Consider the following 27,533-nt stretch of genomic DNA (forward strand, 5'->3'; position numbering starts at 1 on the left):
AAAAAAAAAAAAAAAAAAGAAAGAAAGAAAGAAAGAAAGAAAAAGAAAAAAAAGAAGAGCAGACCAAGGAGGCTGTCCTGGGAGTGAAGGCTGAGGGTCGGGGAGCTGACATAGGCGACCTTCATGGGGGAAGGAGGGTGGGCATGCAGGGGGCCTGTGCAAAGGGTTAAGGTAGGCTGAGGGGGGACACGGTTCCCACTCCCGGCCCAGCTGGGTCCCTCTGGCAGCTGTGGACAATGCCTGCCCGTGTTCATGGACACAACCATGGCCTTTGTGCATTCTTCCCTGAAGCACCAGCTGGAGAACGCCGGGAGGGGGCAGGGGCCCGAATGGTAGAGAAATGGCAGTGGGAGGCAGGCTGGCCAGCAGCAGGGCCTCCCGGCAGGCCAGGCCAAGACAGGGCAATGTGTGAGGCTGTCCAGACCCCACACTCCCTCCTGTGCCCTCACCAGGCCGGGGGCAGGGTAGGGAGGCCCTCATGGTCAGCCAGACTCATGATTTGCCATCAGGCTTCACGCTACCTGCAGGGTTGGGGGCAGGAGGTGGGCAGTGGGCCTCCCAGGGCTCAGCCTGGGCCTTGGCCTCCTATCTCCCTGCAGCCAGGCTGCTGGCCCTGGACTGTGTCTGGCAGAGCCTGGTGGGGTCCCCTGATCCCTTAGGGAGACCTCAGGGGACCAGAGCAGATGGGAACAGATCAGGGATGTCAGGCACACCGCCTTCCGCCCTCGAAGCCAGGCCCTTTCTGTCACTTGAGAGAGCACCCTCTGATCCGGAGTCCCTGACTGGGGGCAGCCCCACCAGCCCTGACCCTCCCGGCCCACCTGGGACATCCCCTCCATGTCCAGCTGCATCAGCTCTGCCTGGTTCACCTGCAGCAGGGCGAGGCCCACTCGGAATACGATCTCCAGCCCCTGCAAAGGCGGCAAAGGCAGTGGGAGGAGGAGGGCAGGGAGACTCCTGTTCCAGCCACCCCCAGGCGGCTCGCTGCCCTCCCCAGCCCCGCCGGTCCTCACCTCATACATGAAGATGTCGAAGACCCGGGTGGCAACGGGGAGCGGGAAGGTGGTCAGGAACAGTGTGAGGAACCAGGACGAGGCATACATAGATGTGTGGAAGCTTTGGGAGCGGAAGTGGGTGTTGAGGTCTGGGAGCTGCTCCTGGAGGGGTGGGAGGCCGGGTGGGCACAGTGAGGGGGAAGCCCTCCCACCCGGGGGTGCTGGGCCTCAGTGTCCCTACCTCCAGGGAGCCTTCCTGGACCTGCACTAGGCAGCCTGAGGCTCCCTTCCTGGCGCTCCCTCAGCACTCTGTCTGGGGGAAGCTGAAGTACCCCAGAGCTTTGAGCAGCAGGGGTGGCAAGAGTTGTATGTGTCGGGGGCCTGCCCTGGGTAGGCCATGTGCTCGTGGCAGTTAATGGGGTCCTCACGACAGCCTGAGAGGGTGTGTCTGAGGCTGGGGGAGTTGGATCACTCCCCACAGACACCCGGAGAGCCAGAGGTGGAACACAGGTGAGTGGCAGTCCCTAGCCCTGGGGGAAGCCCCACCCTCACCCTGTTACATGAACCGCCAGTCGATGTACCTCTTTCAGCCCCCAGCATAAAGCTTTGTGCAAGCTGTGTTCGACTGGCCTGAACTCTAGACAGCCAGAAAGTGGCAGACAGCTGGGGAAACCGAGGCTGGGGAAGGCATTAGGATCCCGGGCTTCCTCCCAGCACCAGGGGCTCTCTGCGCCCTGGGTTTTCAAGCTTGGCTGTGGGAGAACTCCACTACCCAGCCTGGGTGGCGTGGCGTCTTTTCTGCAGCCCAGGTTTCCCGCTTGTGGCATTACCAGGCCCCCTTAGGCTACAGCACTGTACGTGCTCCAGGCCAGGGGAGCAGGGCTGTCACATCCATGAATGACTGCACAGCCCCACCTGCCATGACAGCTGGGGCAGGCGTGTGTGTGTGTGTGTGTGTGTGTGTGTGTGTGTGTGTGTGTGTGTGTGTTTGCGCATGGCCTCAGCTGCTCTGTCTGCCAGCCAGGAGCAGGCCCTGCGGGGGCTGCTATTTATAAACAGACGTCTGCAGCTCTCCGGTAATCAGGCAGGCAGACAACCCTTTCCCTCCTTCCACCATACTCAGATGCAGACAGGTGGGTGGCCTAGGGTGTGCCCCATGTCAGCCTGTCCTGCCCCCTGCTTCAGTGGTCCTGGGAGCACCCCTGAAGTGGTGGCTCTCCTGTCCCTCCAAGCATCCTTCAGGGCAGGGCTGCATGGGGAGAGGAGTGCCTTTTGGAGTTGGAACACCCAGGTGTGATTTCACAGGCTTGGAATTTTCAGTCCAAGAGATGCCTGGGGATGGCCTGGGGTGCCAGCCCTGCCCTTCTGGGGCCCTGCCCACCTGTGGCCCTGCTCACCTGCAGCATATACTCGAACTGATAGATGCAGAGCCCAAGCTCAGCCATGCTGGGCTTGAAGAGCTCCCGAAGCCGGTATTCCTGCATGAGCCGCACGAACACACAGAAGGCCTCCTCCTCAGGCATCTGGAGGGGACCGGCAGGTGGGGGGATTCAGGGCAGGGGAAAGGGGCATCCCACTGCTCATCAGGGCCCTGGGGTACAGGGGCCCGTGTCCATGTCAGTACGTGGCTCCCTAGACCCTCATGACACACTGCTGTCCCTGTGTCCCCACTTGCTGTTTTGCTGAAGGAAAACCTGAGGCTGAAGTCACCTGTCAGGGGCTACTCAGCAGGAAATAATGGAGCTGGACTTGAACCCAGGGCTGGCCACTGCCACCGCCCACCTGGTTAGTATACCTCCTGTCCACTCCCAGCCACATCATTTCTCCCTGTCCTAAGCCTTCTGGTTTTTCTGCAGGAGACCCCAAGATCCATAAACACCATGCTGGATGACCTAAGTTCCCAGCCTGAAGTTCCTGTCCAACCCTGAGAGGTGGCAGAAAGAGAAAACCTGTCCCTGCAAACACTGTCTCTGTCCTGGATAATACAGCGGACAGGACCCAACCAGACAGGTGCCCCTCGCTGGGCCTTGGCCTGGGGACGGGCAGAGGTCACGGGTGTGGATGGAGAGGAAGGATCTGCCCCTAGTGGGATGCTAGAAAGAGGCCATGCCACTTCTGCCCACCTCTTGGGCACTGAGCTCAGGGTAGGCTGTCATCTGGCAGGAGCCCAGCCACCCCCCAGCCACCTACCTGCATGAGGAGCAGCCCCACGATGAAGGCGCTGCCCTGGCAGTAGCCCACCTCCCGGTCCACCAGCGAGTATGCCTGGAAGGGAATGGCGAATCCTCAGGGCAGGGTCCCGCCACCCAGCACAGCCACTGAACAGGGGAACTGCTCCTTTCTTTGAGGCCGAGGGAGTGGGGAGCCCCTGGGCTCACCTTCATGACGTTGAAGAGGACCTCCTGGCCCAGGCTGTCCTGGCCCTTGAAGAACTCGTGTTCCGGGTAGGTGCGGGCGATGTCCCTGCGGATCAGCTTCTCGCACGGTGAGGACATCTTGAGCAGCTCGGAGTACTGGTTCTTGACTGGCATGTCCGTGGCGCTGCACAGGAGCTGCCACACGATGGCCCGGAAGTGGTGCGGGATGCCCTTTCGGATCAGCTCCTGGCCACGGGAGTGGGAGGCCAGGCTGGACTCTGTCCCAGTGCAGCCTCCCTGTGGCCACCCGGCCTGGCTTCTCAGGTGTGGCTCATCCAGCTCTGAGCATGGCACAGAACTCATGGTGCCCAATCCTTTTTTTTTTCTCTCTCTTTTTTTAGAGACAGGGTCTTACTCTGTTACCAGGCTTGAGTGCAGTGGTGTGATCTTGGCTCACTGCAACCTCTTGCCTCCTGGATTCAAGTGATTCTCCTGCCTCTGCTCCCAAGTAGCTGGGATTACAGGTGCATAGCACCACGCCCAGCTAATTTTTGTATTTTTAGTAAAGACGGGGTTTCACCATATTGGCTAGGCTGGTCTCTACCTCCTGACCTCAAGTGATCTGCCCTCTTCGGCCTCCCAAAGTGCTGCAATTTATAGGTAGAAGCCACTGTGTCTGGCCTACCTGGCTAATTTTTTTTTTTTTTTTTTTTTTTTTTTTACTGAGGCAGTGCCGGGTGGTAGGGGGTGAATCTATCTGACTAATTTTTAAACTTTTTATAGAGTTACAGTCTTACTATGTGCCCAGGCTGGCCTCGAACTCTTGGCCTCAAGCGATCCTCCCACCTCAGCCGCCCAAAGTGCTGGGATTCCAGGCGTGAGCCACCACGCCCCAATCCTTTGTGGGCACTTCAGGGCAGCAAGCATATGGGCACCCGAGGTGCAGGGCCTGTCCAGTGCCACCCTCACTCACTCTCTCCTGTCCCTGTGCCCTGGCAGGACACCCTCAAAGTGCCTGCACATCTCCACTGCTGCTGCTGTGCCCAGGCTGGAGCCCTACAGACCCTGGCATTGCCAGGTGGCTGAGTGACCATGCCATCAGCCCATACCCTTGGCCCTGCTCTGCCTGCCTGGGCATTCCCCACCTTGAGCAGCTTCTCCTTCCGGCGCCGCCACTCCTCCCACTCGTTGGCGATCCGGCCCCACAGGATCCATGTGTCCTCCTCCAGGTGGCTCAGGTTGGAGGAGGCCGAGGAGCTGGACACCAGCGAGGAGCCGCTGTTCCGCCTCGAGCCATTCATGGAACGCATGGACTTGGAGTCAGCCTCCAGGAGCCTGGGCAGGAAGGGCCGGCGGAGGGGGCACCAGTGACTTCCTGGGGACAGGAAACCTTGGGGAACCAGCCTATCCTCCCTGGGGTCTCAGAGGACACCAGGGATTAGGTCTCTCTTTTTCTATTTTTTTTTGGAGACAGAGTCTTGCTTTGTTGCCCAGGCTGGAGTGCCATGGTTTGATCCTGGCTCACTACAACCTCCGCCTCCTGGGTTCAAGCGATTCTCCTGCCTCAGCCTCCCAAGTAGCTGGGTTACAGGGACCCACCCCCATGCCCGGGTAATTTTTGTATTTTTAGTAGAGACAGGGTTTCTCCATGTGGGCCAGGCTGGCCCCAAACTGCTGACCTAAGGGGATCCAAGGGGATCCGCCCACCTCATCCTCCCAAAGTGGATTACAGGCATGAGCCACCATGTCCAGCCTAAAACTTGCATTTTAAACAGGGGCAGGGCCAGAGGAGGAAAGCAGGAAGGCCCGACTCAACACCTCCTCCAGTCCTGGCTGTATCAACCACGGAGGATTCACAGATTAGGTTGATCTCTCAAACCCTCGGTCTCATGTCAATGGGGTGGGGACACGTATGTTCAGCTAGGGTTGGGAGGATGAAAGGAGGTGTCCCTCATCCAGCATCTGGAGGTGGCTGTCACCTTGCACACACTGGGTCTGGCTCTGAGTGTGAAGGGCACCTGGGAACTCCTGTGGGGGCCCAGGCTGCTCTCCAAGATTCCACCTCAGCCCCCAACTCACCGGTTCTGCTCTTCGAGCTTGGCCAGCAGCTCCAGCTCATCGGGGCTGAGGTTCTCGGAGTCAGAGGTGGGGGAGCAGGTGGGGGCCGACAGGGCCTCCTGGGATGAGGAGTCAGGGCTCAGAGTGGGGCTCGCCATGGTGCGTGGACTTGTTAGCCACAAGCGGGGTTGGTTCACAGCTCTGTCTGGGGGCCAGAGACACGCATGGTCGGCATTGGGTGGGTGCCCACTCTGTCCTACTTGCCCACCCTTGGGACAGATCCTCACCCTGGGCTTCCCACCTCTGGTCCCCCTGCTCTGTGCACCTCTCATCCCCATGTACCCCAGCCCAGGTGACAGCCATTCTGCCCCTTCTGTTGGAGACCCTGGCGATTGGGATCCCTGCCTGTGTAGCCAGGCTGGGTGTCTGGATGGAGACAGGAGGACCATTGCCAGGACCCAAGCCATCCTGCTGTCCCTGGGCATGAAGGCCAAGGCTCAACTCAACACTCCTGACTCTGGAGCAGAGTCCGGGGTAGAGGCTCCCCATCACTCAGGGCTCCATGGACTCTGCTGGGACCTCGGGGTGCAGGAGCCCTGCTTCACCGGCCCTTCCTAACAGCTCAGTGTCCATCCCTCCGTGGCCTGCCCCGGGAGCCCCACATCAATGTCTGACTTTCCCCATCTCATCAGCCAAAGTGGGCTGCTGGCACGGTCAGGAGCAATTACTCTCGACTGTTAATTGTCTGGCACTGCCAACGGCCGGAAGAGTTGACTCCCCTTGGGCTGGGAAGCCAGGGACGTGGCAGAGTGCTGGGAATCTGCGCCCTGGCAGACACAGAACCAGAGCTATGGGCTCCGATCTGTATCCAGATCTCAGCCTGCCACGTACTGGGTAAGTCCCAGACACATCTCTCCTATCCTTTTTTGGTGTCATCTGGCCTGACCCTAATGGGGGCTTCAAGGACATTGGCGTCCTTGTCTTCTGCCAGCCTGGTAGAGGCAGATCAGTGCCATGTCGAAACAAAGGCCCTCGGCTCAAATGGATCTGCATCTGAAGCGTGGCTCCCCCTCCACCAGCTATGTGACCTTGGGCCAGTCACTCGGCATTTTTGAGCCTCCATACACTGAGATCATACAGGACCTAGCCTCAAGGGTGGCTGTGGAAACTCAGCATGTGACTGCACATAACGTGGTCAGAACATCCTGACACTCAGTGACAGCCCCGTGGGCATCGGCTATCACTGTCCATCCTGGGGCCAGGGCTCCTGGGTTCTGCTGTGGCCTGTGTAGGGGCTGATGGCCAGGGGACCCCTAGTGGGGGGATCTGGGGGAAAGGAGCGGCTATGAGAGTGGAGGCAGGGGCTGGGGATGGCGTTCCTTTATGCTTCTTCCTGGTGAGCCCAGGCTGGCCCCCAGCATCTGAGAAGATTAGGATACCTAGGATCCTAGTGGCAGGAAGGAAACCCTGCTCCCACCTCCTTACTTGCATGGCCTCTCATCCTCCACCCACTGCCCGGCATGCTTTGTGCCACTTGGCCCCACTTGACCTGGCTGACAGCTTTACCTACAGAGGGGGCTTCGCTGGGTCCTTGGAGTGGGGACATCCAGAACCCCAGGAGGCAGGAGGACAGTGGCGACCACAGCAGACCACTCTGTACCTGCCTGACTACTGCTGGGTCACTGGGCACATTCCCACAGCCCAGACTCAGCCCCCAACCAACCCTGAAGGCCCATAAGTTGGGTAGACTTGACCCTGGCCACCCCAGTCCTCCTGGAATGGGGTTGGGGGAGGTGTGCCATTCTTTTTTCACCTCATGGGGACCCAGAGCCCTCCTCCAGGCCTCTGTGGCTCCCCAGGGCTGCTGGTTCTACCTTGGGCCCTCGAGTGTTCCCCTAGTTTGCCAGGTGCTGAGGGTTTTGGATTTTGGTGAGTGGAAGGAACTCTCTCATTGCCAAGTGGGCTGGAGCTACCTGCCCCAAAGACCAAGCTGCTGGGTACCACCTAACCAGGAGTTAATTATTCTCAAGACAGGGACAGTGGGGGCTGCTCTGGGGCCTCCCAAAGAGTCAAAGTCTGAGGCCAGCAGGGCAGAAACGGGAGCTGTGGACAAGAAGCGCTGATCAGAAGGACCTCTCTGGGTGGGGAGGGGCTGGGAGGGCAGCTTCAGAGCTGGGAGAATGGGGAGGAGGTGATGGAGGCGAGGCTGGAGTTTCAGAACCACAGATGGAGTTGGGGGGCAGTGAGAGCTTTGGAACCAAGGAAACCAAAGCCCAGGGCATCAGCCCCACCCAATCTCTGCCCGAGCCTCGGTTTCTGATTTTTAAAATCCCCAAACCCCGGAGCTGTCCACTAGCAGAAGTTGTTCAGCTATTTATCAGGCATGCGTGTGTATTTCATACAGCAAGTGAAACGCATTAAATAAGCAGGGCTGAAACCTGCAATCTGAGAGGCAGGAACCTTCTGATCTCACCGGAACTTTCTCTCCACTCATCCTCAGACTCTCTCAACACTGGAAACCATCCTCCTCAAGCGTGTGTGCATGCACAACACACATGTACTCTCACACACACACTCTTCACAGCCACCCCCACTCCCTCATACATGTACACACACTCATTCACACCCACACCCACTCACATACAAACTCTCACACATACACATGCACACACTTGGATACACACACCTATGCCTATTCACACACACCTCTACACATTCACACACACATGCACACACTTGACACACATATGCTCATGCATATTCATATATACACACACACTCAGATACACATACCCAGTACCTTCACGTACATACACACATGCACACACTCAATACACACCCATGCATTCATACACACTCACACATGAACACACTTGGATTCACACACACCTATACACATTCACGTCCACACACTCGACACACACACGTACACATGCACACACTTGATACATACCCACGCACACTCGCACACACACTCATACTCACATACTCAGATACACCCAGTACCTTCACACACATGCACACACTTGATACACACATGCTCATGTATATTTGCACACATTCACATACAGATACACACACACCCATGTACCTTCACATGCATACACATGCACACATTCAATATACACATACCCATACACATTTACCCACACTTGATATGCACACAACTCAGACACACATCCATGCACACACTTGATACACACCCATACACATTCACACATTTTCACACACATGTACATACTTGATACACACATATCCATGCCTGTTTACATACATGTACACATACACACACCTGGATACACACATACCTATACACATTCACACACTAGCACATACACATGTACATAATACACATCCATGCATATTCACACACACACTCAATACACACCTCATACACATGCACAGGACATACACACACACTCAGGCATACAGACATACTCTTTCATACCTCTCAAAACATACTCACTGACACACATTCCCACCCACCCACACTCACACACATACACATTGATTCCCACCCCTCTACACACACATGCTCACACACACTTCCTGCTCGGAGCAGCCCTCACCCTCTCGGAACAGAGCGGGTTTGGGATGGAGGCGGGCTGCTGTCCTGACTCTGTTGGCAGCCCTGCACCTCCTCAATGGTGCCATGACTCTTGCTGGCCCAATCACTCCTTCCTGGTTCTAACTGAGGGCCACCTGAGGGCCGGGCACTGTCTTGGCAGGCAACATGGCAGGGAGTGATGCAGGAAGGCCCCTTTTCCATCTCCCCCTGCTAGATGGGCATGAACCTTGGCGACCCACCCACTGGCCTCTGGGTCTGGGTCGCAGCCTCTCCATGTCCTTAACTTCAGTGCTTCACCTCAACTGTTCCTCAGCCATCTGAAGGGGGGTCCTGGCCCCTGTCCCTGACAGCAGCACCTCTAGCCACACCTCCATAGGGCCGCTCATAGCTTAGGAAGCTGAGCCAGGTCCGAGCACTGGAAAGGGGTTGTGCCTGGGGGTCATGGGAGGTGTGGGGATGGAAAGTGCTGGAATGCTGGGCATTTCAAACCTCCCTTTTGCTGTCCCTTCTGGGGACACTGCCAGGCACGCTTCCTCCTTCCTGAAGCCCGCTCCCCGCTGGCTGATGAGGGCTGGGCTCCTGGCTTCCCTTCTGTCTCTGGCCAGGACTTCTCAGTCCCCCATGTGGCACCTCTTCCTCCCCAGGTCCTGCCTTGGCCTTGTTCCTTGATGCCCTTGGCGATCTCACTCTTGGGGCTTACATGACCAAATGTATGTCACCAGCTTTTCCTTTCTCTCAAGAACTGGCCAAAGTTGCCAGAGTTGCCCCCAGCTCACCCAGCATTGCATGTTCTGTGTTTCCCCCACCAGGGCAGGAATCACCCCTGCCATTTCGGAGTGTCTGAGGCGGATACCAAAAAATAATCACCCAGACTCTCCTTCACAGATTGAGATAGATGCTTGCAGTAAATGATACGGTAGGATGGAGAACAGCCAGGGGGTTCCTCAAAAACTGAAACACATTGTCACTATGTGACCTGGCAAATCCACTCCTAGGGATCAACCAAGAGAATGGCAAACATCTGTTCATAGTGGCGTTATTCACAAAAGCCAAAAAGCAGAAACAATTCAAATGTCCATCAGCAGTGAATGGATCAACTAAACACAGTCCACCCAGACAGTAGAATATTACTCAGCCGTGAAGAGGAGTGAAGCACCAACACAGGCCACAGCATGGACGAACTTTGAAAACATGGCACTTAGTGAGAGAAGCCAGTCACGAAAGGCCACACAGTGTCCGACTCCCTTTATACGGAATGTCCAGAACAGGCCAATCCACAGAGACACAAAGTGGATTTGTGGTCACCAGAGACCAGGGGGAGGGAGGAGTGGGGAGAAACTGCTTATGGGTATAGGGTTTCTTTTTTGGGTGATAGAAAGGTCCTGGAATTAGATAGTGGCGATGGTTACACAACACCACAATTGGAATAAATGCCACCAAACTGTAAGCATTAATGGGTGAATTTTTTTTTTTTTTTTTTTTTTTTTTTTTTTTTTTTTTTTTTTTTTTTTTTTTTTTTTTTTTTTTTTTTTTTTTTTTTTTTTTTTTTTTGAGATGGATTTCGCTCTTGTTGCCCAGGCTGGAGTGCAATGGTGCAATCTTGGCTCACTGCAACCTCCACCTCCCAGGTTCAATCAATTCTCCTGCCTCAGCCCCCTGAGTAGCTGGGATTACAGGCATGCGCCACCATGCCTGGCTAATTTTGTATTTTTAGCGGAGATGGGGTTTTGCCGTGTTGGTCTTGAACTCCTGACCTCAGGTGATCCACTGGCCTCAGCCTCCCAAAGTGCTGGGATTACAGGAGTGAATAAGCCTGGCCTCATATTCGCCACCATGCCTTGCTAATTTTTCTACTTTTTCATAGACATGGGGTCTCACTATGTTGCCCAGGCTGCTCTTAAACTCCTGACTTCAAGTGATGCTCCCGCCTCAGTCTTCCAGAGTGCTGGGATCACAGGTGTGAGCCATCCTGCTCAGCCAAAGCTGCTGTCTTGATGGTGCCTGCCACATCATTTGGGCTTTCTGTCCTTTCTGATGCTCTGTCCATGGGGCCACCAGAACCATACAGAACTGCAGCTCTAGCCAGGTCACGTGCCTGCCCAAGACCCTTTAGCAGCTCCCAATGGTAAGATGGAGCCCAGATGTCTTTGCAAGACATGCACGCCCTTCCCAGCCTTACCTCTTTCTACCCTGCCTGGCACACTCAGTCCTCCAGGCACATGGGTCTCCTCTTGCTGTTGTCTGTGCACACTCTGTTCCCTCTGACTGGAAGGGCATTCTCCAAGACCTGGTTTGGATTTGTTTTTTCTTTTTAGAGACAGGGTTTTGCTCTGTCTCCCCGGGTGGAGTGCAGTGGTATGATCATAGCTCACTGTTCACTGCAGCCTTGACCTGGGCTCAAGTAATCCTCCCGCCTCGGCTCCTTAAAGTGCTGGGACTGTGCCCGGCTTGTTTGGCCATTCTTTTTGTGAAAAATTCCCTGTCAACCTCCCTTCTTCCAGCACCCTGGCTCACTTCCCTCTCTCTCCCTGAAAACACCTACCCTCCTGCTCTCACCCAAGCCCAATGCACATTCTAAGGCAATTATGTCTATACCTGCCTGCCTGCCCACCCGCCCTATGGGGTCATGCATGATTCGAGGACAAGAGCCTCTCCATTCTCTACTCCAAGTCCCTGATGCACCATCTGGCATTCAGTACATGCTCAACAAATGTTTGTTGAATAAATGAAGATGAAACTTTCCATGTCACTCAGGCAGGTGATCAAGGTCAACATCAACAGTGATAAGTCACGTGGCTAATGTGTACCCTTGATAGGATGTGACAGGAAGGACCTTTTACCCCTGTGATCTTCTTCCTCAAAACCCCAGTCCAAACATGAGAAAAACACCAGAGAGGCTGGACGCGGTGGCTGACACCTGTAATCCCAGCACTTTGGGAGGCCAAGGTGGGCAGATCACTTGAGGTCAGGAGTTCGAGACCAGCCTGGCCAACATGGTGAAACACTGTCTCTATATAAAAAAAAGATATTAGCCGGGTGTGGTGGTGCACACCTGTAATCCCAGCTACTCAGGAAGCTGAGTCAGGGGAATGGCTTGAACCCAGGAGGCCGAAGTGGCAGTGAGCCGAGATCATACTACTGCACTCCAGCCTGGGTGACAGAGCGAGACTCCGTCTCAAAAGAAAAAAAAAAAAAAAAAAAGGAAAAACACCAGATAAATCAGGATCAGAGGACATTCCACAAAACACCTACTCAGCCCTCCTCTGTCATGGTTGGCTGGGCTAACACCTATAATCCCAGCACTTTGGGAGGCTGAGGCAGGCAGATCACCTGAAGTAAGGAGTTCGAGACCAGCCTGACCAACATGGAGAAACCCCATCTCTACTAAAAATACAAAGGTAGCTAGGTGTGGTGGCGTGCACCTGTAATCCCACCTACTCTGGAGGCTGAGGCAGGAGAGTCACTTGAACCAGGGAGGCGGAGGTTGCTGTGAGCCGAGATCATGTCATTGTACTTCAGCCTGAGCAATAAGAGCAAGACTCCGTCTCAAAACAAAACAACAAAAAAAACAAAAACAAAAACCAAAAACCTGTCAAGGTCACGAAAAGCAGGGAAAGTCTGAGAAACTGTCACAACCCAGAGGAGGTTAGGAGACATGACAACTAAGTGTCATGTGGGATCCTGGGATGAAGAAAGTTTATTGGGAAAAAACAAAGGAAATCTGAATAAAGTGTAGACTTCAGTTAATAATAATGTATCAATACTGGCCCATTAATTACAACAATATATTATATTCATGGAAGACATTAACTATAGGGAAGACTGGGTATGGGGCACATGGAAACTCTCTGTATTGTCTTCTCAGTTGTTCTATAAATCTCAAAGAGTTCTACAAAATACAGTCTTATTTAATTTTATTTTATTTTTGAGACAGGGGTCTCACTCTGTTGCCCAGGGTGGTCTTGAACTCCTGGCCACGGGGGATCCTTCTGCTTCGGCCCATCTATTTAAAAAATAATAATAAAGGCTGGGTGTGGTAGCTCACACCTGTAATCCCAGCACTTTGGGAGGCCGAGGCGGGTGGATCACTTGAGATCAGGAGTTCGAGACCAGCCTGGCCAACATGGTGAAACCCCATCTCTATCAAAAATACAAAAAAATTAGCTGGCCATAGTGGCACATGCCTATAATCCTAGCTACTCAGGAGGCTAGGGCAGGAGGATTGCTTGACCCAGGAGGCAGACTTTGTGGTGAGCTAAAATTGTGCCACTGCACTCCAGCCTGGATGACAGAGTGAGCCTCCATCTGAAAATAAGAAAGAAAAAAGAAAAGAAATATCTGTACAGTGTAAGCAGAAAAGCCAATGATGGCTTTAATACACAAGTGACATATGGCACACAGAGTCCCTTTATTAGGCTATAGAGGAAGAAGGATTTGAACTTGTGTTTCTGACTGTACAGCCTTTGCCCTAAATCCACCTGCTGTGCTGCAGTTCCCTCTGTATTCTTTTACTTTGGGAATGATACACATACGTAAAACCCCAAGTGCAGCGGGTATTCGGTGAAAGCAGTCATTATTTTCAACAGGGAGAGTGGGCAAGAGTATATGACACATCTTTCAGTCCATGGCATTTTCAGAGACAGCAATGAAGACCCCAAGTTTTCTTTCAGTGTTGTTTCCCTTTCTCCCCTACCCCCTATTTCCTTCTTTTTTTCTTTTCTGAGATGGAGTCTCACTCTGTCACCCAGGCTGGAGTGCAGTGGTGCCATCTCGGCTCAGTGTAACCTCCGCCTCCTGGGTTAAAGCACTTCTCCTGTTCAGAGTAGCTGGGATTACAGGCACCCGCCACCACACCCAGCTAATTTTCGTATTTTTAGTAGAGACAATATTTCGCCATGTTGGCCAGATTGGTCTCAAACTCTTGATCTCAGGTGATCCACCTGCCTTCGCCTCCTAAAGTGCTGGAATTACAGGCGTGAGCCACTGTGCCCGGCCCTACCCCACATTTCTGATTCCTCCACATCTAATGATTGCCAGGGACACAGACTCATTTCTGAATCTAAAGCCTCAAAAGATGCCACGTGACCCCGGTTTGTCCCACCTGACACACTGTTGCTGGGGGCTGGCAGACTGCTGCTGTCCTGGCTGGCTCTGACCCCTGGGGAAGTGGCCCAACCTAGCACCTTAGGTCCTCTCTTCCTTGGCAAGCGGTGTGTGGGCAACTGACAGGTGAGCTGCCCCTTGGGTATCAAGAACAGCGGCTGGAATTCAGAGGTTCCTGCCCGATCTCTTCTTGTGCCTGGTCTAACTGTTCCTCCACATGGCCCTGGAGAGTTCCATATCCCTGGCCTTGGAGTGCAGGTTGTTATCCCAGATCTCTTGGCTTCAGGTGAGAACTTCAGAGCTTGCAGCCTGGGTTCAAATCCCTCTTCTACCCCTTTCTTTTCTTTTATTCTTTTTTGAAACTGAGTCTCCCTCTGTCACCCAGGCTGAAGTGCAGTGGCATGATCTTGGCTCACTGCATCCTCTGCCTCCTGAATTCAAGCAATTATCCTGCCTCAGCCTCCCAAGTGTGAGTCACTATGCCCAGCCTTGCCTCAATGTTTGTTTGTTTATTTTTATTTTTATTTTATTTTTAGAGACAGGGTCTTGCTCTGGTCCCCCAGGCTGCAGTATAGTGGCACAATCATAGCCCAGTGCAGCCTCCAACTCCAGAACTCAAGTGATCCTCCTGCCTCAGCCTACCAGGTAGCTGGGACTACAGGCACTTGCCACCATGTCCAGCAAATTTTGTTGTTATTATTATTATTATTATTATTACTGCAGAGAGAGAGTCTCACCAGGTTGGTCTCAAACTCCTGGCCTCAAGTGATCTCCCTGACTTGGCCTCTCAAAGTGCTGGGATTATAGGCATGAGCCACTGCACCCGGCCTGCCTCAGTTTCTTTATCTGAAAACAGGGCTAATGACAGTATCAACCTCACAGGTTTTGTACCTCACAGGAATCAATGAGCTTAAACCTGTCATGTGCTTAAGACAAGCCTGGTCTGCGATATTTATTCCCCTGGATGGAAAGTTCCACCAGGTTAGCGGCTGGCACTGTCTAGCCCACTACTGCATCTTTAGAGTCTAACAGGCATCCCATATTTGTGGGATAAATAAACTTCTCCTCTTCAACAGGTTATGCCTTTCTGTGGTAATCCTGTTTAAAGATTAAACACAGTAAAACTAGAATCACTGCTATTGGTAACAATAGTAGCAACAGTAGCACACACCTTGGGGCTAAAATCAGAGGGGTGAAGCATTCTGACCTGCGGAATCCTTTCTGACCTAAAAAAAATGTTTTCTCTTTTGTAATTTCAACAGATTACTTTTGGCTGTTATAATAGTTTCCCTTCTGGCAAATCCCTCATTTTTCTTAAAAAAAATTTTTTTTTTTTTGAGATAGAGTTTCACTCTTGTTGCCCAGGCTGGAGTGCAATAGCGTGATCTCCGCTCACCACAACCTCTGCCTTCTGGGTTCAAGCAATTCTCCTGCCTCAGCCTCCCCAGTAGCTGGGATTACAGGCATGTGCCATCACACCTGGCTAATTTTGTATTTTTAGTAGAGACAGGGTTTCCTCCATGTTGGTCAGGCTGGTCTCGAACTCCTGACCTCAGGTGATCCGCCTGCCTCAGCATCCCAAAGTGCTGGGATTACAGGTGTGAGCCACGGCATCCGGCCTTAATTTTTTTTTTAACTTTAATTTGTTTTTTTGAGATGGAGTCTCGCTCTGTGGCCCAGGCTGAAGTGCAGTGGCATGATCTCGGCTTACTGCAACCTCAGCCTCCCAGGTTTAAGTGATTCTCCTGCCTCAGCTTCCTGAGTAGCTGGGACTGCAGGTGTGTACCGCCACACCTGCTAATTTTTTTGTATTTTTAGAAGAGACGGGGTTTCACCATGTTGGCCAGGCTGGTCTCGAACTCCTGACCTCAGGTGATCCTCCCGCTTCAGCTTCCCAAAATGCTGATATTACAGGCATGAGCCACCACGCCAGGCCTCAGATTCCAGTGAAACACTCTCACAAGCACATAGTGGTATGCTGAGAAATAAATGAAAGTACAGGTGAGTCATGCCAATGAGGCCTTCCCAATCTCCCTCAAAAGGGTAAGTTTCCTCCCTGACCCTGATGGGTTGAGTTAGTTCTCCTAAACTAATCTCCTTCCTTCTATTGCCTGGACTTCCAGCATGTGTGTGCTGCAGTCTTCCCTGGGTAGAGCAGGTTTGCTGCCTTTTCAGGTTCTCCCAACTAGAGATCCCACTTGCTGGGGAGCCCCCCACGGTGTGTGCCAAGTGTACAGATCAGATCGCATTGGGGACACAAGGGCTTGTAGGAAGAAGCTCATCAAAGGATGTGCAGGGACACGCCTCCCTGAACACCACGCTTGCTCCTGCCTCCTGGGCCTCTGTGCAAGCACTTCTGCTGCCTGGAACACCCTTCCCTGCCATGCCTGCCTGTGACCCAGTCCATACGTCATCCCCACTGTGCCTTCCCCGACACCCCAGGGAGGCATCAGGCCTTTTTTCTAGGCTCCCACTGCAGCCTGCTGTGCATAATTCTGTCTCAAGCTCCCCGCAGCAGGCAGCAGGCCATGATGGCAAGGGCGGGCACTGGAATCCTGGTTCCTCCGAGTTGTTGGGAGGATTAAATGAGATAATATGTCAATGGTGCTTGGCATGGTGCTGAGCACGTGGGCGGGGCCTGTCGCATGCCAGCAAGAGGGGCTTTAGATGCAGGGCAGGGACCACATTTTACACACTTTACATTCCTTCATACCCCATCATCCGACTTCATGCCCAGGGCTTCCCTGTAACAACTGGCATCTCTATTCTGCATGAGGAAATTGAAATATACATTCCTCCTCATCTTCCCGCACCTCTCAAAGCACACAAACAAAGATGCACCTCCATGAGCCCAGTCTGGGGGAAAACTGTATCGCTGACAAGCCCTCCTCGTGGTTTCTTTCAGAGTTCACGGTCATTCCCAGAGAGCCTTCATAGCCCACTGTCTCTGCACAAAACTCCACCCTAAGGAGGCTGTGGAGTTTAGTTTCCTGTGCATAAGAGATACCACGTGACCTTCAGGAGTCTTTTCCTCCAAGCCTTCCTTCAGCAAGTGGATAGAACAAACCTCTTCCTACCCAGCATCAGAGGTCTATGTGGGGTGTCAGAGGTCTAGGTGGGGGGTCAGAGGTAGAGGCTGGGACTCAGGATGGCTATGTGATAGCCCCTCATGCCCACCCCACCCCCCATGATCCTCCTGGAAGCCCCTGTATATAACCACAAATCCTGCAACAGACCATCTCTCATCTTCATCCTCCCAGCTCTGATTCGAGCTGGCTCCCTGCAATACAGTTCAGCTATAGGAAGATGGCCACTATCCAATGAGGTGTCACCTAAGACCCCAGCAGGGACCTGGGTGGCCAGTGATTCACAGGCACCCATAGGACACCATCCTCATCCCCACAGCACCCAGTGAACACACAGGGCCACACCCTAGCCTCCTGGCTTCCCTGCAGTTCCAAGTTCTGTTCTAAGGATTTAGCCACTCTCCCCCAACCCCAGTTTCCAGATGGGGAAGTTGAGGCACTGAGCCTAAACGTGCTTTTTCCCGGGGCAGTCCAGAATCCGCTAGTAATATCCACAAGGAAGCCTGGGCTTTTTGCCTCAGGCTTTCTGAGCACGGTTATGTTGTCAGAAGGACCCCAGATGCACAGTGCCCAGGCTGCGTGGGGCTGGACTGGTCCAGCTCCTCCTCACCCCCTGCAGTCCTGGCCACAGTCTCGCGCCAGTGTCTCCTCTCCTGTCTCGTCTCATCCCTGTGCCAGGGCCAAGCCACCTGCAATCTCTTCCAAACCACCCGCCGTTGACCACAGAAGCCCAGGGAACCTACAGGTTGGACCAGGAGGCCGGGGCTGGGGTGAGGAGGGTGGTGGGATGGACAGGAAGAGCCACATAAGATGGAAGGACACAGGAACGCGGGTCCTCTCGCTCAATCACAGTCCGGCTGAGGGGGAATAAAATGAAGCAGACAACTCATTCATGTTCCACCAGAGCCTCTTCAGCACATTTTTCCCTTCTGAAAATATTCCTTAACAAAGAGCTGCCTGCTTCTAGCAGGCCCCGACCCAGCCCCACCGGGTCTCAAATGCCAGGAGAGAAGGAAGCTGTTTTGTCTTGGCCAAATACACTGGTTGTGGGTGAAACAACTCGCTTGGGCCGTCAGGGACCAGCTCCGAGGAGCTGCCTGGACTGCCCTGCTGGCTCTGCCATTTGAGGCCAGCAGGTGTGATGGGGTCAGGAGGCTGGTCTTACCCGTCTGGGCAGACTTCAGGACCAAAGCCAGGAGCTGTCTGAACCCCCTCCCTTCCCACCAGGAGGTAGCATAAATCGGGGGCGGGCAGCAGTTCCTTTGGGACACTAGTGTAGGAGAGAAAGTGAGCGTCCTTCCCTTTGAAAGGGCACAGCAGGGAAGAATGGATAACTCAGCAGAGGCCTGGGGCAGGTTCCCACAGGGGCAGGTGCTAGGGCATTCTGGGGCCCTGCCACCCTCCAGGGCCCCAATGTGGGCGCCAGCTTGGTGGAGGGGCAGACTGGCTTCCCAAGGCTTGGCAGGCACCTCAAGATGTCTGGAGTCTCTGCTTGAGCTGGGGGAGCTGTTGGGGGCTCTGGAAGGGCCTGGACAGGTGGAATCTGAGGAGGGGTACAGAGATATTGAGTGAGTGGGGGCAGGGGCAGATATTCCTGGGGTCTGTGTTGGAGCTCTTAAGTTTTTCTATGTGTGCTGGGGAATCTAAGTGACCCACTGTGTGTGTGTGTGTGTGTGTGTGTGTGTGTGTGAGAGAGAGAGAGAGAGAGAGAGAGAGAGAGAGGGATTGGGGTTTTCAGAAAGATGGGTGGCTCCGAACGGGGAGTGGGGTGGTTCAGAATATCCATTGGCAGGTCTTGAGCATTGGTGGATTTTTCAGGAAGCCAAGATCCAGATGGGGCAGGATCAGTGGAACTACCAGAGTGTGCTGGGTGGACGCCGGGGAGTGATGTTTAGGGGTGCCCTTGGGCATGGGGCAGCTGGGGTGGGAGATGGGCTAGCAGGCTGAGCTGAGGGCTGTGGGCAGGGGTAGGAAGTCCGACTTACAGAGGCCAGAGAGGAGTCCTGTGGGGTCAGCATGGGGGGCGGGTAGGGCCCTGAGGCTAGTCTCCTCGGGGAGAGGTGGGGGCAGTTCTAGGCCGAAGATAAGAGGATGTGAAGTGAGGGGGTGCGGGGAGGGGATGGCAAGTGTTGTTCACAAGGGAGGGGTCCTGAGAGATCAGGGCAGAAGGTGGGCGGGGGTTCTTGGGCTTGGGGGACGCTTGTGGGGGACTGATCGGCGGAGTGGGGGATGGGGACCCCTGAAGAGGTTCCCGGAGAGGAGTCCTGAGGGTCAGTGCAAAGGGTGGACGGGGGTCCTGGGCCTGCGAGGTCCTCACGGGGAGGGGCTGGAGTGGGGGAGGGGGATCATGCAGGGGATCCCGGGGAAGATCTGCAGGGATCCACAGCGAGGGTGAGCAGGGGCCAGGGTCCCCCGAAGGTCCCGGGCTGGGGATGCCGAGGCTCCCAGCACGGGTTCCGGGGCACGACGGCCCAAGTCGCTGTCCTGCCAGATCCCCGCCGGCCGCATCGCGGAGCCGCCGGCCTGAACAGGCGCCGGGCAGGCCCGGCCCGCGCCGCCCTACCTGCGCCGAGCGCGCCGCCATCGCCGTGCCGAGCCTCGCCGCTCCGGGCTGCGCCGCCGGATCCCAGCCGCGCCGTTCGCCTCGCAGCCCCGGCCCGGCCCCCTCAGCCGCCCCCCGGGACCACGGCAGCCGCCGGCTCCGCCGCTGCCATTTCACCCGCTGACAGGAGCCGCTGCCCCGCCCCCGAGGCCCCGTCCGCCAATTCGCCTCCCCTAGGCACTATGGCTCCGCCCACCAGCTAGGAGTGACGCGGCGTCTGACCAATCCGTGGCCATTCCGTGAGGCGGGCCCTGGCTACGGTCAGAAGGTTGCCGCCTCTGAGGAGCGAGCGAATTGAAATGAGGGAAGCGAGAAGGACCAGTAGCTTTGCGTATCGGAATGAGGAATCCTGTTGATGAACACGTGATGAGGCCAATAGCAAGGAAGGAAGGGGTGTGTCTCTGAGGAAAGACTGCGGCCCTGAGGAACATTAGGTAGACGCGGCCAAGCGTTTGGCACTAAGCCCCGCCCAGAGCCGGGCTTTCTGCCCAATAACCAGACATCCCGAGACGTTCATTATTATCTGCCCCTCAAACCTGGGCCCTGGCAACTGCTGGGGGCGCTATAACGAAGATTGACACCTAGGGAACCAATGATACTAAAGGAGGGCGGGGAAGTGGCACTCTCGGACTAATGGGTATGTGTGATTGGTGCGCGCATTGGCGTCCTGGGCGGTGGAGCTCGAGGCCTGGGTTGAATGAAATGCGGGTGGGGCTAAGGGAGGGTGTGGCTTAGGCCAGGGATGGGGCGGGGTCAGGTAAGGGAGGGGCTCGGGGGTTGGGGCTGAGAGGGGGCGTGGCCAGAAATCCTGAAGACTTAGAGGGACGTGATGGCACTGTATCCTCCAGGAGCCCAGTTCTGTGCTGGAGACGGTGCGGTTGGGACTGGGGGGGGGGGTCCCATAAAAGAGTCAGGCCCGTCCCCTGTCCTAGGCCAGGCCAGGTTAAGTATCTTCTCTGAAGCCCACAGGGCCGTGTGTTCCTCCATCAAAGCTCGGAACGCGCGGTGATCGTGGGGACGGATAGGCCCTCCCATGCCCCATCCTCCCGGGCTGATAGCTCCTCGGGGAGTCGGAATGCAGGGCCTAGGTCGGGTCTCTTTCGAGTCCCCAGCGCGGGAACTGCTTATAACGTTTGATGAGTGAATGAATGGGCCCGTGACTCTCGTAACAGAGAAGGGAGGGGTGGAGAATCCCTCAAGCTAGAGAGGAATATGTAGTAGGGACAGTTACTGACAGCAGGCGAGACTGAGCAAAATGGACATATTTCCTCCCCAAGATGCAGGGACGGGCCCCGAAGGGGGTGGGGCAGAGAGGGACCTTGTCATAGCAGAGGGTGACGTCATAAGTGTGTTTTTATTTATTTATTTTTCAGAGACAGGGTCTCGCTTTCTGTCCCAGTCTGCAATGCAGTGATGCAAACATAGCTCACCGCAGCCTCGAACTCCTGCACTCTTCCTGCCTCAATCTCTCAAGTAGCTGGGACTACAGGCGTGCACCCACTGTGCCCGGCTAATTATTTGGTAGAGACAGGGGTCTTTCTCAGGCTGGTCTGGAACTCCTGGTTCCAGGTTCTCCCACTTTGGCCTCCCAAAATGCTGGGATTACAGTCATTAGCCACCTCACCCAGGTAGATGTCCTAAGTTCAGAATGGGGAAGGGAGGGCTGAACCCAGGGAGGGGTGTGTCAGGACTTCCTAAGGTCTGAGATCTCAACCTTCTCTGTAGTAGAGGATTCTGTGTGGTCTTGCAAGCAGTGACTGGTATCCACACATGGCCCTGGCCTCTGTCAGCTCTCTCAGCCTCTCCCTCCCTCTTCCTGTCTATATTGCACCTGCTAATATTCTGGAACTGTTAACCAGGCTGGGTGTGGTGGCTCAGTCCTGTAATCCCAGCTACTATGGAGGCTGAGGCAGGAGAATTGCTTGAATCCAGAAGGCAGAGGTTACAGTGAGTTGATATTTCAACACTGTACTCCAGCCTGGGCAACACAGCGAGACTCTTGTTTAAAAAAAAAAATTTTTTTTTTTTGTAGAGATGGGTTATTCTTCCTACGTTGTTCAGGCTCCTGTCAAATTCCTGGGCTCAAGCGATTCTCCTGCCTTGGCCCCCCAAAGCACTGAGATTACAGGCCTGAGCCACCGCACCTGGTCTCCTTTCTTCCTTTAAAGCTAGCTTACGTGCTTGGCATTTCATAGTCCTGTCAAAATCACAAGTTGACTGGATTTTTGGAGTCTGTAGCCGAAGTCAATCTCATCAACATTGTCCTCTAATTCCTGGGTGGGAGGGGGCTGAGGACCCCATCAGACATGGTTGGTGATGGGTTGTGGGGTATATTAATTACAGCAGGAGCACAGGTACGAGGCCAGGGCTGGTGGGGTCAAAGAATCAGCAAGGGACAATCCCTGAGCTGGCTGTCCCTGGTCTGTCAGTGTGGGAGACTGAGAACCGAAGTCTCGGGATTTGCTGCCACTACCCGATTTTCTCCCCAGGACTGACCTCTGGTCATAGTAGTCTGGTGTGAGCTGGAGCTTCTGAGGAACAGAAAAATCCAGGGGAGTGGGGCGGGGGCAAACAGTGGCTTGTACCTGCAATTCCAGCACTTTGGGAGGCTGAGGCAGGCAGGAGCACTGGCAGCCAGGAGTTCGAGACCAGTCTGGCCAACATGGTGAAACCCTGTTTTCACTAAAAATACAAAAACTAGCTGGGTGCAGCGGCACGCGCCTGTAGTCCCAGTTACTCGGGAGGCTGAGGGAGGAGAATTGCTTGAATCTGGGGGATGGAGGTTGCAGTGAGTCGAGATTGCACCACTACACTCCAGCCTGGGCAACAGAGCGAGACTCTCAAAGAAAAGAAAGGAAAGGAAAAGACAAGACAAGGCAAGACAAGACATTTGTTCAACCACGTGTGATTCTGGTGACCTTTGACAGGCAGGAGAGGGGGACACTTAACAGTCTTCACAATAACACTACGAGAAAAGCACAGTTATTATCCTGCTTTACAGAGGAGAAAATTGAGACACAGAGAGGTCAACAATCGATTGTGGTCACACAGCTTGTAAGTGGTAGGGCTGGGATTCCAACCTAGGCAAGTTGCCCAAGTCCACTACACTAAGCAGACCCAAATTTGAGGACAAAAGAAATTTATTTGGGAGGCGATTACAGAAAATGCCCGTGGTAGGAGAGTGTTCTTTATTTCTTCATGTGGATTTTTTTTTTTTTTTTTTTTTTAGGTGGGGTTTCCCTTTTTTTTTTTTTTTTTTTGAGACAGGGTCTCACTATGTCACACAGACTGGAGGGCAGTGGTACAATCTTAGCTCACGGCAACCTCTGCCTCCTGGGTTCAAGCGATTCTCCTACCTCAGCCTCCCAAGTAGCTGGGAATACAGGCACACGACACCACACCCAGCTAATTTTTGTATTTTTTTTTGTAGAGATGGGGTTTTACCATGTTGGCCAGGCAGGTCTCACACTCCTGACCTCAAGTGATCTACCTGCGTTGGCCTCCCAAAGTGCTGGGATTACAGGCATGAGTCACCATGCCTGGCCTTTCATCTGGATTTGAGTTACTGTCTAGTGTTCTTTCATTTCATCCTAAAGGTTTCCCTTCATTTCCTTTATTGTAGTAAAATACATATAACATAAACATTACCATTTAAAGCATATCATTTAAAGTATACAATTCAGTGTCATTTAGTATGTTCACAATGTTGTGCAACCATCACCACTATCTAGTTCCAGAACTCTCATCACCCCAAAAGAACACCCCATACTTATTTATTTTTGTTTTTTTCTGAGAGAGGGTCTTCCTCTGTCACCCAGGGTGACCACAGTGGCACGATCATGGTTGAGTGCAGCTTCAGCCTCTTGAGTACCTGGGATTATAGGCATGTGCCACCATGCCCAGCTAATTTTTAAATGTTTTGTAGAGATGGGGGTCTTGCTATGTTGCCCAGGCTGGTCTCAAACTCCTAGCCTAAAGTAATCCTCCTCCCTTGGCCTCCCAAAGTACTGGGATTATAGGCATGAGACACCACGCTCAGCCCCCGCATACTTACTAAACAGTCACTCCACATTCCTGCCTCCCTGTAGCCTTGGAAAACATTAATCTGCTTTGTGTCTCTATGGATTTGCCTACTCAGGACATTTCATATAAATGGATTCTCACAGTATGTGGCTTTCTGCATCTGGCTTCTTTCATTGAGCATAACGTTTTAAAGTTTCATCTATGTTGTGGCATACATCAGTGCTTCCTTCCTGTTTATGGCTGAAAATGTAGTTTTGCTGTATATAGAATTCTTGGTTGATGGTTTTTCTTTTTCAGCACCTTGGGTATGTCATCTCACTGCCTTTTGGTCTCCATGGTTTCTGTTGACAAATCAACTGTTAATCTCACTGAGAATCCCTTGTACATAATGAGATATGTTTCCCTTGCTGCTTTCTGGATTCTTTGTTTGTCTTTGTCTCTCAAAAGTGTGATTATGATCTATCTTGGTGTGAAGCTCTTTGAGTTTATGCTAATTGAAGTTTTCTGAGCTTCTGAATGTGTAGACTAACACTTTTCATAAAATTTGCAAAGTGTGCAGCCATTACTTCTCAGACATTCTTTATACCCCTTTCTTTCTCTCTTCTCCCTCTGAGACTTTTAGTATATGTTGGCGCACTCGATGGTGCCCCACAAGTCTCTGAGGCTCTGTTAATTTTTCTTCACTTCTTTTCCTTTCTGTTCATCAAGCTGGATAACCTCAATTGACCTCATTGATCTATTAAGTTTGCAGAGTCTTTCTTTTGCTTGCTTAAATCTGCCATGATCTAGTGAAATATTCATTTCAGATATTGTACTTTTCAACTCCCAAATTTCTGTATGTTTCTGTTTTATAATTTCCATCTCTTATTGATATTCTCTATTTGGTGACACATTATTCTAATACTTTTCTTTAGTTCTTCTTTGCTTATGAGACAGGGCCTTGCTCTGTTGCTCAGGCTGGAGCCCAGTGGCACGATCATGGCTCATTATGAAGCTGATTTCCTGGACTCAAGTGATCTTCTCACCTCAGCCTTCCTAGTAGCTGCAACTACAGGTGTGCACCACCATGCTTGGTTAGTTAAAAAAAAAAATTGCTTATTTTTTAGAGATGGGGTCTCACTATGTTGCCCAGGCTTGTCTCAAACTCTTAGCCTCAACTGATTCTCCCACCCTGGCCTCCCAAAGTGCTGGGATTACAAGAGTAAGCCACTGCACCCACCCTTCTTAAGGTCTTTAGATATAATTTCCTTTACGCTCTTTGAACATATTTAAAATGGTTGATTTAAAGTCTTTGTCTAAGAAGTCCAACTTCTGGGCTTTCTCAAGGACAGTTTCTATTTAATACCCCTCCCCACAATGTATGGGTAATATTAGCTCGTTTCTTTGCATGTTTTATAATTTTTGTTGAAAATGAAACATAGCAACTATGAAAATCAGTTTCCTTTCTTCTCAGGATTTATCGCTGTTACTGTTTGCTATAGTTGTTATTTGTTTAATGACTTTTTTTTTGAGACAGGGTCTTGCTCTGTCATCCAGGCTGGAGTGCAGTGGTGCAATCTTGGCTCACTGCAGCCTCTGCCTCCCAGGTTCAAGCGATTCTACTGTCTCAGGCTGCTGAGTAGCTGAGATTACAGGCACGTGCCACCACACCCAGCTAATTTGGATTTTTAGTAGAGATAGGGTTTCACCATGTTGGCCAGCCTGGTCTTGAACTCCTGACCTCGGGTGATCCACCTGCCTCGGCCTCCCAAAGTGCTGGGATCATAGGTGAGAGCACCATGCCCAGCCTATTCAATCACTTTTCTGAACTACTTCTGTAAAGTCTATATTTTCTGTCATGTATGGCCACTGAAGTCTCTGCTCAATTAGCTTCATGGTTAGCTAATGACTGGACAGAGACTTCCTTGAATGTCTGGAATCAAAAGCCTCCCAGTCTTTGCCAAAGAGCTCTGTGTACATATTAGGGACACGCCTTCAACACTCACCCAGGAAATTTACAACTCGGCTTTAGCTCTCACTTCCTGTTTGCATAGAGTCTCAAAGTCAGCCATAGGTATGAGCTTAGGCCTGTCTCAGGTCTTTCCTAAACATGCACATGTGCGTGTGGCCTTCTGTGTCCCCAGAAATATGTCAGAATTTTTCAGAAGTTCTTCAGGACATCTAATGCCTTCATTTTTCCTTTTAAGATTTTTCATTAGCTGGGGTTAAGACTAGAGTGAGTTAAAATTCTACAGAGCTTGCTGGGTTTTTTTTTATGTGTATGTGTGTTTTTTAAACTAAATGCTCTGCAAATTACTGCAGGCTTTTGGTTAATTTCCAGAGTTGTGAAAATGTTGATTCTGTCAAATTTTACCATTTTTTTCATTGCTTTTGTAGAAAGGCAAATTTTACTCTGTCATTTTGCTGACTTTCTTTTTTTTCCCCTTTGATGCTTAAATTATCTTTAATTTGGCCAGTGAAAGCTTTTCTCTCTGGCTTCTGGGTCCCTTTGACGTATTCCTATCGGCTTTTTTGCTGATCGTTTTTAATTCCTTTCTGGCCTAACTAGATGTTCCAGGCTTTTTTTTTCCCCAACCCTGCCTCAGCCTCCTGGGTAGCTAGGACTACAGAAGCATGCCACTGTGCCTGGCTAATTTTTAAATTTTTTGTAGAGATGGGGTCTTGCTATGTTGCCCAGGCTGGTCTCATTTTCCCAAAGTGCCCTTAGTAGATAAATGGGAACACACACACACACACACACACACACACACACACACATTTCTATATTTATCTATAAATTTTGAAAGATATTCAAAATTTCAACATCTTTCAAATATTCAAATTTTTGAAAGATATTCAAGATATTCCTTTGGGAGGAATATAGCCTCCCAAATTGCTGAGATTCTGTAATTCTGCGCCCAGCCAATTTTTAAATGTTTTGTATAGATAGGGTCTTGCTCTGTTGCCCAGGCTGGTCTCAAATTCATGGCCTCAGGCAATCCTCTCCCCCTGGCCTCTCAAACTGCTGATATTACAGGTATAAACAAATAAATGATTATTTGTAAATAAGGTTGTTTACAAAGCAACTAGGGGAGGGCTGATCAAAGGGAAGAGATGGAATCTGGTATATTCTCAGTGTCAAGAACAGTACCTGGCTTGTGGTAGGTTCTTTTTCTCCATCAATGTATGTTAAAGGAATAAACTGATAAATTAGTATTGCTTGTTTGTTTGTGGTGCAGAAGTGGTTGACGTGACCAGAATGACCTAACTGGTGGAATGGTTGACAGACTGTGGGAGATCCACTTGGGAATAGGTGGTAGATCTTTTGGAGGAGACTTTATTTCTTAAAGAAAAGGGGGTGGGATCGGGCGCTGTAGCTCACGCCTGTAAACCCAACACTTTGGGAGGTCGAGGTGGGTGGATCACCTGAGGTCAGGAGTTCGAGACCAGCCTGGCCAACATGGTGAAACCCCATCTCTACTAAAACACACACAAACACACACACACACACACTAGCTGGGTGTGGTGGTGCATTCCTGTAATCCCAGCTTTTCAGGAGGCTGAGGCAGGAGAATCCCTTGAACCCAGGAGGTGGAGGTTGCAGTGGGCTGAAATCATGCCATTGCACTCCAGCCTGGGCAACAAGAGCAAAACTCCCTCTCAAAAAAGTTTTTTTTTTTTGAGACGGAGTTTCGCTCTTGTTACCCAGGCTGGAGTGCAATGGCGCGATCTCGGCTCACCGCAACCTCTGCCTCCTGGGTT

The 27,533-nt window shown here is 52.4% G+C and overlaps 1 protein-coding gene across 4 annotated transcripts in view; it reads right to left on the bottom strand.

The window, feature by feature from the left end:
- Positions 1–19,894, bottom strand: part of EVI5L (ecotropic viral integration site 5 like) — a 32,537-nt gene extending 12,643 nt beyond the window's left edge. For 2 of the 4 annotated variants that reach the window (XM_017500127.2, XM_017500124.2), the window contains exons 1-8: positions 19,731–19,894; positions 5,432–5,615; positions 4,498–4,687; positions 3,374–3,598; positions 3,186–3,260; positions 2,393–2,518; positions 1,014–1,157; positions 822–911 (exon numbers count right to left, since the gene is read on the bottom strand). In XM_017500127.2, coding sequence (XP_017355616.1) covers positions 822–911; positions 1,014–1,157; positions 2,393–2,518; positions 3,186–3,260; positions 3,374–3,598; positions 4,498–4,687; positions 5,432–5,568 — 987 coding nt within the window. In that variant the 5' untranslated portion in view covers positions 5,569–5,615; positions 19,731–19,894. Of the gene's footprint in view, positions 1–821; positions 912–1,013; positions 1,158–2,392; positions 2,519–3,185; positions 3,261–3,373; positions 3,599–4,497; positions 4,688–5,431; positions 5,616–11,157; positions 11,239–19,730 lie in introns of those variants that run through there. The other 2 variants (XM_017500128.2, XM_037728363.1) reach the window with 2 other exon arrangements.
- Positions 19,895–27,533: the final 7,639 nt, after the last annotated feature.

The sequence above is a fragment of the Cebus imitator genome, unplaced genomic scaffold, assembly GCF_001604975.1.
Source record: "Cebus imitator isolate Cc_AM_T3 unplaced genomic scaffold, Cebus_imitator-1.0 Scaffold263, whole genome shotgun sequence".
Taxonomy (NCBI): Eukaryota; Metazoa; Chordata; class Mammalia; order Primates; family Cebidae; genus Cebus; species Cebus imitator.